Source organism: Staurois parvus, unplaced genomic scaffold (genome assembly GCF_062004578.1).
Source record: "Staurois parvus isolate SC_StPar_1 unplaced genomic scaffold, SC_StPar_1.0 ptg001328l, whole genome shotgun sequence".
Lineage (NCBI taxonomy): Eukaryota > Metazoa > Chordata > Amphibia > Anura > Ranidae > Staurois > Staurois parvus.
The window spans coordinates 2,668,444-2,682,800 of record NW_028319124.1 but is presented as its reverse complement, the minus strand read 5'-3'; the positions used below and the strand labels follow the sequence as shown (position 1 = coordinate 2,682,800).

Below are 14,357 nucleotides of genomic sequence, written 5' to 3'. Positions count from 1 at the left end.
ATATCCATCAACTCCTAAAATTAAGGGTTGGGAGGGGATGTGGGTGCATCACTGGAGGTTTCACCACCAGGAGGAAGGAGGTCCTGAATCTCCTATATGAGTCTGTGGTTATCAATAGAGGGATCACCAGAAGAAGGAAGGAGAACCTGATTCACCAATTTAGATCTTTAGTTTGACCTCATTTAGAACACAGTTCCTGTTCTGGAGATTTCACTTACGGGCAAAAAAATATGTGAAAGGTCTGAGGGATAAACCATATTATGAGAGACTGTAGGAACTTAATATATACAGTCTTGAGGAAAGAATTGAAATATTTTATTACATTAAGGGTGTGAATAAAGGTCCAGAGGGCAGGACTTTCAATGTAAAGCTAAGATCAAGAGCACAGGGACATGACCTAAGACTTGGCGGAGGAATGTTCAAAACTAATCCTAGAAAGTATTATTTTGCTAAAATGTAGTCGATGCTCAGAATAGACTTCCAGCAGAAGTAGTGAGTCAGTCAACAGTAACTGACTTTACACATGTTTAGTAGTAAAATAGATCTCTAATTAGATAAAAAGGTAAAAAATATATGTATATAAAAAAGGGGCAGACCTGACAGACCACTTGGTCATTTTCTGCCATCACTTTTTTTTTATGTGCAGCACTCAGATGGTACTGAAAAGCAAATGATTAGGTGAAAGATGACTGGGATAAGTACTCTTTGACAAGTTTTTCTCCATGCAGGACCTTCAGTCTGAATCAAGTCCTTCTCGTCCTGTCCGACCTCGTCTTTCCAGAAGTATAACACATACTGAAGGTGGGACTATACATACAGTATATGGTCAGATTTGATAATAACACAGGATAGCTAAAGCTTCATCTATATTTACCAGACTTATCTATAATTGTCCCTTGAAATATGGCAGGTAACACCCACTCCTCGCCATGCAGTGGGTTGCACAGTGGGTTTATATTGACAATTTTAAATTCAGTATTGTTTTGTGAGTGATCCATCTTGCAGATGTTTGTCCATGAACACCACCTCCAGGCCTAGCTCCAAAGTTTAGTTTCTTAAATTAAAAGAAGGGGAGGGGAGGGGATCTTGAAAACGGCAAGGGATGTTACACACCAGGTAGAAAATCCTTGGATTTTTTCAATAAGGGCTTCAGCATTGGGCATAAATACATTTCAGCCATCAATGTAAGTAAATAGATAATTTAATTTTTAAATTGTATAAATCTAGTTATCTATTGGATTTGGTTCATTTTACAGTTAGATATTAAATTGCACTTACATTTGAAAAATTATACACTTTTCCATAGAAAGTCTAAACAAACCCATAGCTGGTTCGATTTGGCAGCCATTTTACCCAGAGGTATACTTATATTGCTTTAAAGCCACAAACATTAGCTCTTTGTTCTCATTTCAGAAGATCAACCAGATGTTTCTAAATTCTCTCCCACACGAAGGAGACCCCCACGTTTAGGAGACTGTAAAGCCACATCTGCTGGAAAAACAGGTGAGTTTTTTATTTTCTTTTTCCGCTTATATTCTTGCTTGGAATATAGACCATTGTTCTAGTTCAGTTTGGGGTTACTTAGAAAAAGCTGTTGAGTGGAAAAATGTATCTTTATAATACAATTTCAAATGGTCTGGATGTGAAAGAGAAATTAGTAGACAAACCTAAGGACATGTTGTTCATTACTAAATTTAATGATCAACACTGGGCATTAAAAAAGACCGTTGAGAAACATTGGCCCATTTTGAAATAAGACCCAGCGCTTTGTGGGATGCTTCCAGATAGGTCCAAAGTTGTGTTTAGGCGGGCTAACAATGTTAAAAGCATTGTCTCCCTAAGTCGTATTATAGATAAACCACATAGGGTGAAAGATACTACCACATTTTTTAATATAACAGGATCCTTTAAATGCAAGTCTAATAAAATGTAAAGCTTGCCATTTTATGTCCCATGGGAAAAATACTTTTACAAGGAAAGATGACCAGATGTTCCATATAAAGCAGTTCATAAGTTGCAGCACTCAGTTTGTGGTTTACGGATTGAGGTGCCCTTGTGGGTTGTATTATGTGGGCTGTACGGTGTGCACTATGTACACTAGGTTCAGGAAGCACAGACATTTTATAGAACACAGAAAGGATAAACATAATGTTTCCTGACATTTTTCCAGGTATACGGTAGAGGTATAGGGGGCGTAGAGCTCTTTGGTATTGAAGTGATATCCATGGTTGTACGGGGGGGGTTCTCTGAATTGCAACATTCTGGATCTTCACTTTGAATATTATGTCCCCTGATGGACTAACTGAGGAACTGGAGATCAATGCCTTAATCTAATAACTAAAGTGTTCCTCCACTAAAAAATTAATAGCCATTGGGTGCATATTTTGTATATACAGTAAGGTCCATAAATATTGGGACATCGACACAATTCTAACATTTTTGGCTCTATACACCACCACAATGGATTTGAAATGAAACGAACAAGATGTGCTTTAACTGCAGACTGTCAGCTTTAATTTGAGGGTATTTACATCCAAATCAGATGAACGGTGTAGGAATTACAACAGTTTGCATATGTGCCTCCCACTTGTTAAGGGACCAAAAGTAATGGGACAGAATAATCATAAATCAAACTTTCACTTTTTAATACTTGGTTGCAAATCCTTTGCAGTCAATTACAGCCTGAAGTCTGGAACGCATAGACATCACCAGACGCTGGGTTTCATCACTGGAGATGCTCTGCCAGGCCTCTACTGCAACTGTCTTCAGTTCCTGCTTGTTCTTGGGGCATTTTCCCTTCAGTTTTGTCTTCAGCAAGTGAAATGCATGCTCAATCGGATTCAGGTCAGGTGATTGACTTGGCCATTGCATAACATTCCACTTCTTTCCCTTAAAAATCTCTTTGGTTGCTTTTGCAGTATGCTTTGGGTCATTGTCCATCTGCACTGTGAAGTGGCGTCCAATGAGTTCTGAAGCATTTGGCTGAATATGAGCAGATAATATTGCCCGAAACACTTCAGAATTCATCCTGCTGCTTTTGTCAGCAGTCACATGATCAATAAATACAAGAGAAGCAGTTCCATTGGCAGCCATACATGCCCACACCATGACACTACCACCACCATGCTTCACTGATGAGGTGGTATGCTTAGGATCATGAGCAGTTCCTTTCCTTCTCCATACTCTTCTCTTCCCATCACTCTGGTACAAGTTGATCTTGGTCTCACCTGTCCATAGGATGTTGTTCCAGAACTGTGAAGGCTTTTTTAGATGTCGTTTGGCAAACTCTAATCTGGCCTTCCTGTTTTTGAGGCTAACCAATGGTTTCCATCTTGTGGTGAACCCTCTGTATTCACTCTGGTGAAGTCTTCTCTTGATTGTTGACTTTGACACACATACACCTACCTCCTGGAGAGTGTTCTTGATCTGGCCAACTGTTGTGAAGGATGTTTTCTTCACCAGGGAAAGAATTCTTCGGTCATCCACCACAGTTGTTTTCCGTGGTCTTCCGGGTCTTTTGGAGTTGCTGAGCTCACCGGTGCATTCCTTCCTTCTTTTTAAGAATGTTCCAAACAGTTGTTTTGGCCACGCCTAATGTTTTTGCTATCTCTCTGATGGGTTTGTTTTTTCAGCCTAATGATGGCTTGCTTCACTGATAGTGACAGCTCTTTGGATCTCATCTTGAGAGTTGACAGCAACAGATTCCAAATGCAAATAGCACACTTGAAATGAACTCTGGACCTTTTATCTGCTCATTGTACTTGGGATAATGAGGGAATAACACACACCTGGCCATGGAATAGCTGAGAAGCCAATTGTCCCATTACTATTGGTCCCTTAACAAGTGGGAGGCACATATGCAAACTGTTGTAATTCCTATACCGTTCACCTGATTTGGATGTAAATAACCTCAAATTAAAGCTGACAGTCTGCAGTTAAAGCACATCTTGTTCGTTTCATTTTAAATCCATTGTGGCGGTTTATAGAGCCAAAAATGTTAGAATTGTGTCGATGTCCCAATATTTATGGACCTGACTGTACATGTGTATATGTATACTAACCATATGGCAGTACCCAACAGCCTAGATCCTCAGTCATATGTGGATAGTTTTGAATTTGAGCCTTTTTTAATCATTAAAATTTGTTATTTATTATATTTTGCTTTTTTAAATGTATTATCTTATTTCTATTCTTATTGCTATGTTTTGAAATTGAAGTTAGTGGAAAGAGATCTTTTAATTAGCATTATGCTGTGAATATTTTAAGGTAACTTTGGTATATATATATATATATATATATATATATATATATATATATATATACAGTCAGGTCCATAAATATTGGGACATCGACACAATTCTAACATTTTTGGCTCTATACACCACCACAATGGATTTGAAATGAAACGAACAAGACGTGCTTTAACTGCAGACTGTCAGCTTTAATTTGAGGGTATTTACATCCAAATCAGGTGAACGGTGTAGTAATTACAACAGTTTGCATATGTGCCTCCCACATTTTAAGGGACCAAAAGTAATGGGACAGAATAATAATCATAAATCAAACTTTCACTTTTTAATACTTGGTTGCAAATCCTTTGCAGTCAATTACAGCCTGAACTCTGGAACGCATAGACATCACCAGATGCTGGGTTTCATCCCTGGAGATGCTCTGCCAGGCCTCTACTGCAACTGTCTTCAGTTCCTGCTTGTTCTTGGGGCATTTTCCCTTCAGTTTTGTCTTCAGCAAGTGAAATGCATGTTCAATCGGATTCAGGTCAGGTGATTGACTTGGGCATTGCATAACATTCCACTTCTTTCCCTTAAAAAACTCTTTGGTTGCTTTTGCAGTATGCTTTGGGTCATTGTCCATCTGCACTGTGAAGCGGCGTCCAATGAGTTCTGAAGCATTTGGCTGAATATGAGCAGATAATATTGCCCGAAACACTTCAGAATTCATCCTGCTGCTTTTGTCAGCAGTCACATCATCAATAAATACAAGAGAACCAGTTCCATTGGCAGCCATACATGCCCACGCCATGACACTACCACCACCATGCTTCATTGATGAGGTGGTATGCTTAGGATCATGAGCAGTTCCTTTCCTTCTCCATACTCTTCTCTTCCCATCACTCTGGTACAAGTTGATCTTGGTCTCATCTGTCCATAGGATGTTCCAGAATTGTGAAGGCTTTTTTAGATGTCGTTTGGCAAACTCTAATCTGGCCTTCCTGTTTTTGAGGCTCACCAATGGTTTCCATCTTGTGGTGAACCCTCTGTATTCACTCTGGTGAAGTCTTCTCTTGATTGTTGATTTTGACACACATACACCTACCTCCTGGAGAGTGTTCTTGATCTGGCCAACTGTTGTGAAGGGTGTTTTCTTCACCAGGGAAAGAATTCTTCGGTCATCCACCACAGTTGTTTTCTGTGGTCTTCCGGGTCTTTTGGTGTTGCTGAGCTCACCAGTGCATTCCTTCTTTTTAAGAATGTTCCAAACAGTTGTTTTGGCCACGCCTAATGTTTTTGCTATCTCTCTGATGGGTTTGTTTTGTTTTTTCAGCCTGATGATGGCTTGCTTCACTGATAGTGACAGCTCTTTGGATCTCATCTTGAAAGTTGACAGCAACAGATTCCAAATGCAAATAGCACACTTGAAATGAACTCTGGACCTTTTATCTGCTCATTGTAATTGGGATAATGAGGGAATAACACACACCTGGCTATGAAACAGCTGAGAAGCCAATTGTCCCATTACTTTTGGTCCCTTAAGAAGTGGGAAGCACATATGCAAACTGTTGTAATTCCTACACCGTTCACCTGATTTGGATGTAAATACCCTCAAATTAAAGCTGACCGTCTGCAGTTAAACCACATCTTGTTTGTTTCATTTCAAATCCATTGTGGTGGTGTATAGGGCCAAAAATGTTAGAATTGTGTCGATGTCCCATTATTTATGGACCTGACTGTATATATTTAATGTAATTTTGAATTTTGTCCCATTACCTATTTTTTGTATGAATTAGCCCTTACCGGTGTGGTCCCTTTAGCATCTGGACTTGAGAAGGAGCTTCCGTTCCCTATATACCGGTAGATCCTGATAGAGAGGGAGTGGGCGGGACTTGATAATGGAGGCAACGCCTCTGAAATACGTCATCATAGCAACCATGACGTGTGTCTCTGCCTTGACATGCTTCATTTTCATCTGGTAAATGTGAGTGCATTGGATGAAGGTTTTTATATTGTTACTTCAATAAACTGTACTACACTAGGGTGGATGTGCATTCTTTCTCTTTAGTGTTTCAACAATAAAAAGCTGACATAGGCTCTAGCATTCCTCTATGTAACTCAAAAAAGCATTCTGTCTGTGTTACCGTTAGACAGGTTTCCCCTCACTTCCTGTCCTAGGGACAACCTTTGCCGGACAGGGAATAAAGGAATCTTTTCAAGGAAGTCTACATTGACTTTAAAACCTTACAGGACTTCTAATCCTTCTTCACTCTATCAAAAAAAAAATAAAGGTTGAGTATAGATATACCTTAACCACTTTACTACAGGGGAAATTCTTCTTTTTTTTTTTTTTTAACAATCTGCATTTTTTGCTAGAAATTTACTTGAAACTCTCAAACAATTAAATATTTTTTGAAACATAGGCCCTGTAGAATAAAATGGTGGCAGTTTAAATTTTTTATGTTGCCTGATATTTGTGCAACTGCTTATCAAATATATATTCCCAGGAAAAGATACATGAAAATTAATTTTAGTGCACGCAAACACAATACAATACCCAATGTTTTGTAAAACATAAACGATTAGGTTTTTTGAATAAATAGATTCCAAACATGTAAAGCCTTAAAATGTGCTCATTCATGAAATGGTGAAAAACGACAGTACCTGAAATTGTCAATAGGCAACGCTTCAAAAATCTCTACAGGTCATCCATTTAGAGTTAATTATGAATTCTGGCCTTAATAATTACTGTTCTCACTGCAACGTTCAAGGAGATACCTAACATGTATGACACAATTGCTCTTTATATAGCATGCCCCTTTTTTTATCATTAACTTTATCATCACAAAGAAAAAACATTCCCCTCTTCGATAGCCTTGGAAAGTGACAGTTTCTTGTTATGAAGGCATCTTGGGTCTATTAGACCCCTAATGTCTCCTCTGCCCTCCAATCCAGCTTATCACGAATTTGACTGTAGTTGATCAACTGTTTACCTGGCATTTCAGGATGGGATTTTGACAGCTCTGAACCTGGTTACTTGGTAGTTGACATAGGCCCAAATAAAGCTTTATGCAGGTTTGTCTTTTGTTATTATTCCGTAAATTATACGTTTGTTGTGCAGGTTTCTGGAGGTCTCTGGATTGTGAATTAGAACAGAGTCGTGTGGGAAAGTCTCCAGTATCACCCTCAAATGAGGTGAGCCACTGCTGACACTTGGATATCTCATCACTGTCTTTGTTGTATGAAATATAATGCTGATTAGCTGTACTTTGGTCATGAATTGTGAGAGTGTTGTATGCTAACATTTAACACAACAGGAGATACTTTTCTGGGAGTCTGAAGATAATATGCAGAAGCTGCTGGAGAATGGAAAGAAACAGCTTGCCAAGCAAATGGACCTGGAAGTAAGTGGTCTACCTACTGTAATTATTCTGACTCCAGTAATTGTAATAGTGACTTACTGTATCCCTTCCTCAGACCTCGATGGCTGGCCTGAAGGTAGCAGAGACAACCACTGCAGACAACTGTCATCAGATAGTTGAACTCACCAAACACTTGGCATTCACAAATATCTTTATCGAATGTTAGAGTTGAGGCACCAATATGATTCAGTAGATGTTGGCATTTGAAGTGTTTGAAGGTCAAAAGGAATATCTTTCCAATTGTAATTCAAAAGATAACAACATCTGCTCTGCCAAGGAAGAGATGTAACAGCAGGGATTACATCAGATCATCTCCTCTCTCTCTGCAGTAAAAGGAAACTACAGTTCCCATCAACCACACTGAATTGTAGTGAATGTGGGCGGGTACACTAGGCCTGAGAGTCTCAGTCTGCCCACCACTGGAAGTGGGACTGAATTACATCATTTCTTCCAGGAAAAAGACCTACAGGAGGGATGTGCCAAGACCAGTGGCTGGGGGAATAGGAGGCATAGCAGCCACTGGTCTTATAAATAGGAAACCAAAGAGACCGTTTGATTTGAAAATGAATAGGCTATTTCAGAGCAACTACTGAGTGAAACAGAAGAATTTAAAGTAGGGAACCTGCAACAAAAACATGTAAAGTCATTTTTGCCCAGGGTTCTGCTTTTAAGTTTTGTATAGCGTGAGAAAAAGATTTCAGCCATGTTTTAAATGCTGTCTTGTAATGATCGGGGAGAGTGCTTTCAGCTTCCTGTTCTGTCTGGTATTGGTTATAGGAAGCATCACATATCTTATTGTGAATAAATAGAAGTGGATTTTAAAACAATATTTTGGTGTGCAGGTGGTTTGTTAATTACACCTCCAGAAAGACGTCATCTGGCTCTATCACCCTAACACTCATGATCAAATAGGTCAATTGCCACAAGGAGCACAGCTTTTGACAGAAGTTATGACCCTTTATGACCCCAGTAAAAAAAAAAAAAAAAAGTTTTATTGCTGTCAGTGCCCTCTTTGGGGAGATTCCACCTAACTTCCTGTTCTTTCTAATAGCCATCAAATAAAAAGTTATCAGGATCTCTTTCTAACTTTTATATGGTTTGTGGAGTTGGACTTTAACCCAAAATGTTTATGTTGCAGGATCTGTCTTTGCTTGAGAACAAACTTACTCTTCATCACGTAAAGGCCGAGACAGTAATTGCCCGGAAGGGCGACCATGTAAGTAGAAGATGTGAAGGAACACAGCATTTAATCTATTGTACTTTGTACATTGTACATTTAATCCATTGTCCTGTTTATGACAGTGTTTGAAGAGCTGCTCTAATGCTCATAGCAACCAATCAATTCTTTCCATTCATTCTCCCATGCTGCACTGGAAAAAGAGAAGGAAAAATCTTAGTGATTTCCATGGGTGACAATAGGTTTTTCCTACTTTGATAAAATTCCTTATTCTAAACTTTCCCATCTCTCATGACCTCTCTTTTTTCCTCTCAGGATGTTGGACTGCATTTTGTGCTCTCAGGCCGTCTTCATGTCTATCAGGGGGTGATGGGGAAAGAGGACTCCTGCATCTTTGTGACTGCTCCCGGAGAAATGATTGGACAGCTGACAGTTCTCACTGGGGAGCCTCTGATCTTCACAATCAGAGCTGTGCGGGACAGCTCCTTCCTGTGCCTGAGCCGCACTCACTTCTACCAGTAGGTCTCTCTGTACTCTCTCAGATACCTCTGCTTATTTGTCTCCGATAATTTTTTTTCGTGCATTGTTTAAAGGGCCCCTAAACACACAATACACGTAATGTATTATTATAATTTATATTGTAGGCAGTATAGTGCAGAGTAATATTTTTCAAGATATAGTTGACATCTTTCTAGTAATCCCACAGACCGTGGTATCTTTCTTAAATATTTGATTTTGAAATTAATGTAATGTCCAAAATGAAAAGCACATTCACTGTTAGAATTTCGTTCATTTGGAAAAAAAAATTCCACCCTGCTGGGAAACATTTTCCATCCTGTTCTTTTGAATTTTCTTGTCACTGTGGTTGAAAACAAACACTGATTTGACCCCACTAATGATTGGAAAATCAAACAAATGTTCTTAAGATGAAAATTTTGAAAGATTACTGGCGTATATTCAGCTGCAAATAGCTGCTAACAGGTGCTCTGAAAAAGATTCAACTACAGTATATGTTTAGCGAATGTTACATTTACTGCTTTATAAATACATATGTCATTTGACATAATTTACATTTATGAGCTTGGCTTTAAAATGTAATGTGTCCAAAATATTTACAAAGGCTGAAAATTGCATGAAAAATTTGTAGATTGTGTTAAGATCAATTAATTCTTTAATGGCAACCAAAATCTAACTAGTATCATATTTGTTAATGTTGTTAATTAGAGATGAGCGAATTATTCAAAAATTCGGTTCGGCTGATTCGCCGAATTCGCCGAAAAAATTCGATTCGATCCGAATATATTCGCCGCGAATTTAACTTATAAAAAGGGTGTTTCTAGGCTTCAGAGAGCCTTTATATTAGTGCAGAACACTGTACCTTTAATTTAAATGCCCTTGGAGTCTGCTGGGGAAGAGAAATAATACTGTCAGTCAGTATGACATGCAGATGAGTGCCGTCGATCTTAGAATCACCGCACACTTCACTCATTTGGGCAGTCACGGGGCCAAAACCAGAGTGTGGAGCCACAGTGTGGCGGTGGAGGCAGCAGCAATGGGAGGCCATACAGCACCCTATGACAAAATGGAACCCACCAGCAGTGTGAGGAGACCTGAAAGTGGCACATGGCAGAGTGTGGCGATGGAGACAGCAGCAATGGGAGGCCGTACAGGGACCCATGACACACTCTGGACCTGGCAGCAGCATGAGGAGGCGGTACAGGGGCCCATGACAGATTACGGGCCTGGCAGCAGCATGAGGAGTCGGTAAGGGGGCCCATGGCAGATTACGGGCCTGGCAGCAGCATGAGGAGGCGGTACAGGGGCCCATGGCAGAGTGGCGGAGCGTAAGCAGCTAAAATTGAAGGCCATACAGAGGCCTATGTTAAAAAGTCCCCCCAGCAGAAGCGTGGGGAGACGACTATCAAGAGTCCAATGGCAGAGTGGCGGAGCAGAAGCAGCTTCAATTGAAGGCCATACACAGGCCTAGGTTAAAAAGCGGAAGCCGTCAGCAGCGTGAGCAGACGACAGAGACACATGGCGCAGGGTGGCGGTGGATGCAGCAGTATTCGGAAGCCAAACACAGGCCTCGGTTAAAAAGCGGAAGCCGTCAGCAGCGTGAGCAGACGACAGAGGCACATGGCGCAGGGTGGCGGTGGAGGCAGCAGTATTCGGAAGCCATACACAGGCCTAGGTTAAAAAGCGGAAGCCGTCAGCAGCGTGAGCAGACGACAGAGGCACATGGCGCAGGGTGGCGGTGGATGCAGCAGTATTCGGAAGCCATACACAGGCCTAGGTTTAAAACTGGAACCCAGCAGCGTGAGCAGACGACAGAGGCACATGGCGCAGGGTGGCGGTGGAGGCAGCAGCAATGGAAGGCCATACAGCACCCTATCACAAAATGGAACCCACCAACAGTGTAAGGAGACCTGAAAGTGGCACATGGCGCAGGGTGGCGGTGGAGGCAGCAGTATTCGGAAGACATACACAGGACTAGTTTAAAAAGCGGAAGCCGTCAGCAGCGTGAGCAGACGACAGAGGCACATGGCGCAGGGTGGCGGTGGAGGCAGCAGTATTCGGAAGCCATACACAGGCCTAGGTTAAAAAGCGGAAGCCGTCAGCAGCGTGAGCAGACGACAGAGACACATGGCGCAGGGTGGCGGTGGATGCAGCAGTATTCGGAAGCCAAACACAGGCCTCGGTTAAAAAGCGGAAGCCGTCAGCAGCGTGAGCAGATGACAGAGGCACATGGCGCAGGGTGGCGGTGGAGGCAGCAGCAATGGAAGGCCATACAGCACCCTATCACAAAATGGAACCCACCAACAGTGTAAGGAGACCTGAAAGTGGCACATGGCGCAGGGTGGCGGTGGAGGCAGCAGTATTCGGAAGACATACACAGGACTATTTTAAAAAGCGGAAGCCGTCAGCAGCGTGAGCAGACGACAGAGGCACATGGCGCAGGGTGGCGGTGGAGGCAGCAGCAATGGAAGGCCATACAGCACCCTATCACAAAATGGAACCCACCAACAGTGTAAGGAGACCTGAAAGTGGCACATGGCGCAGGGTGGCGGTGGAGGCAGCAGTATTCGGAAGACATACACAGGACTAGTTTAAAAAGCGGAAGCCGTCAGCAGCGTGAGCAGACGACAGAGGCACATGGCGCAGGGTGGCGGTGGAGGCAGCAGTATTCGGAAGCCATACACAGGCCTAGGTTAAAAAGCGGAAGCCGTCAGCAGCGTGAGCAGACGACAGAGACACATGGCGCAGGGTGGCGGTGGATGCAGCAGTATTCGGAAGCCAAACACAGGCCTTGGTTAAAAAGTGGAAGCCGTCAGCAGCGTGAGCAGACGACAGAGGCACATGGCGCAGGGTGGCGGTGGAGGCAGCAGCAATGGAAGGCCATACAGCACCCTATCACAAAATGGAACCCACCAACAGTGTAAGGAGACCTGAAAGTGGCACATGGCGCAGGGTGGCGGTGGAGGCAGCAGTATTCGGAAGACATACACAGGACTAGTTTAAAAAGCGGAAGCCGTCAGCAGCGTGAGCAGACGACAGAGGCACATGGCGCAGGGTGGCGGTGGAGGCAGCAGTATTCGGAAGCCATACACAGGCCTAGGTTAAAAAGCGGAAGCCGTCAGCAGCGTGAGCAGACGACAGAGGCACATGGCGCAGGGTGGCGGTGGAGGCAGCAGTATTCGGAAGCCATACACAGGCCTAGGTTTAAAACTGGAACCCAGCAGCGTGAGCAGACGACAGAGGCACATGGCGCAGGGTGGCGGTGGAGGCAGCAGCAATGGAAGGCCATACAGCACCCTATCACAAAATGGAACCCACCAAGAGTGTAAGGAGACCTGAAAGTGGCACATGGCGCAGGGTGGTGGTGGAGGCAGCAGTATTCGGGAGACATACACAGGACTAGTTTAAAAAGCGGAAGCCGTCAGCAGCGTGAGCAGACGACAGAGGCACATGGCGCAGGGTGGCGGTGGAGGCAGCAGTATTCGGAAGCCATACACAGGCCTAGGTTAAAAAGCGGAAGCCGTCAGCAGCGTGAGCAGACGACAGAGACACATGGTGCAGGGTGGCGGTGGATGCAGCAGTATTCGGAAGCCAAACACAGGCCTTGGTTAAAAAGTGGAAGCCGTCAGCAGCGTGAGCAGACGACAGAGGCACATGGCGCAGGGTGGCGGTGGAGGCAGCAGCAATGGAAGGCCATACAGCACCCTATCACAAAATGGAACCCACCAACAGTGTAAGGAGACCTGAAAGTGGCACATGGCGCAGGGTGGCGGTGGAGGCAGCAGTATTCGGAAGACATACACAGGACTATTTTAAAAAGCGGAAGCCGTCAGCAGCGTGAGCAGACGACAGAGACACATGGCGCAGGGTGGCGGTGGATGCAGCAGTATTCGGAAGCCAAACACAGGCCTCGGTTAAAAAGCGGAAGCCGTCAGCAGCGTGAGCAGACGACAGAGGCACATGGCGCAGGGTGGCGGTGGAGGCAGCAGTATTCGGAAGCCATACACAGGCCTAGGTTTAAAACTGGAACCCAGCAGCGTGAGCAGACGACAGAGGCACATGGCGCAGGGTGGCGGTGGAGGCAGCAGTATTCGGAAGCCATACACAGGCCTAGGTTAAAAAGCGGAAGCCGTCAGCAGCGTGAGCAGACGACAGAGACACATGGCGCAGGGTGGCGGTGGATGCAGCAGTATTCGGAAGCCAAACACAGGCCTTGGTTAAAAAGTGGAAGCCGTCAGCAGCGTGAGCAGACGACAGAGGCACATGGCGCAGGGTGGCGGTGGAGGCAGCAGCAATGGAAGGCCATACAGCACCCTATCACAAAATGGAACCCACCAACAGTGTAAGGAGACCTGAAAGTGGCACATGGCGCAGGGTGGCGGTGGAGGCAGCAGTATTCGGAAGACATACACAGGACTATTTTAAAAAGCGGAAGCCGTCAGCAGCGTGAGCAGACGACAGAGGCACATGGCGCAGGGTGGCGGTGGAGGCAGCAGTATTCGGAAGCCATACACAGGCCTAGGTTTAAAACTGGAACCCAGCAGCGTGAGCAGACGACAGAGGCACATGGCGCAGGGTGGCGGTGGAGGCAGCAGAAATGGAAGGCCATACAGCACCCTATCACAAAATGGAACCCACCAACAGTGTAAGGAGACCTGAAAGTGGCACATGGCGCAGGGTGGCGGTGGAGGCAGCAGTATTCGGAAGCCATACACAGGCCTAGGTTAAAAAGCGGAAGCCGTCAGCAGCGTGAGCAGACGACAAAGACACATGGCGCAGGGTGGCGGTGGATGCAGCAGTATTCGGAAGCCAAACACAGGCCTCGGTTAAAAAGCGGAAGCCGTCAGCAGCGTGAGCAGACGACAGAGGCACATGGCGCAGGGTGGCGGTGGAGGCAGCAGCAATGGAAGGCCATACAGCACCCTATCACAAAATGGAACCCACCAACAGTGTAAGGAGACCTGAAAGTGGCACATGGCAGAGTGTGGCGATGGAGACAGCAGCAATGGGAGG

General features: G+C 44.1%; 1 protein-coding gene across 3 annotated transcripts in view; it reads left to right on the top strand.

Moving 5' to 3' along the window:
* LOC149436930 (patatin-like phospholipase domain-containing protein 6) overlaps positions 1-14,357 on the top strand; it is an 84,126-nt gene that overhangs the window by 29,646 nt on the left and 40,123 nt on the right. For all 3 annotated transcript variants that reach the window (XM_089661251.1, XM_089661252.1, XM_089661253.1), the window contains 6 exons: positions 729-801; positions 1,414-1,503; positions 7,351-7,424; positions 7,547-7,633; positions 8,790-8,867; positions 9,144-9,346. In XM_089661251.1, coding sequence (XP_089517377.1) covers positions 729-801; positions 1,414-1,503; positions 7,351-7,424; positions 7,547-7,633; positions 8,790-8,867; positions 9,144-9,346 — 605 coding nt within the window. The remainder of the gene's footprint in view (positions 1-728; positions 802-1,413; positions 1,504-7,350; positions 7,425-7,546; positions 7,634-8,789; positions 8,868-9,143; positions 9,347-14,357) is intronic.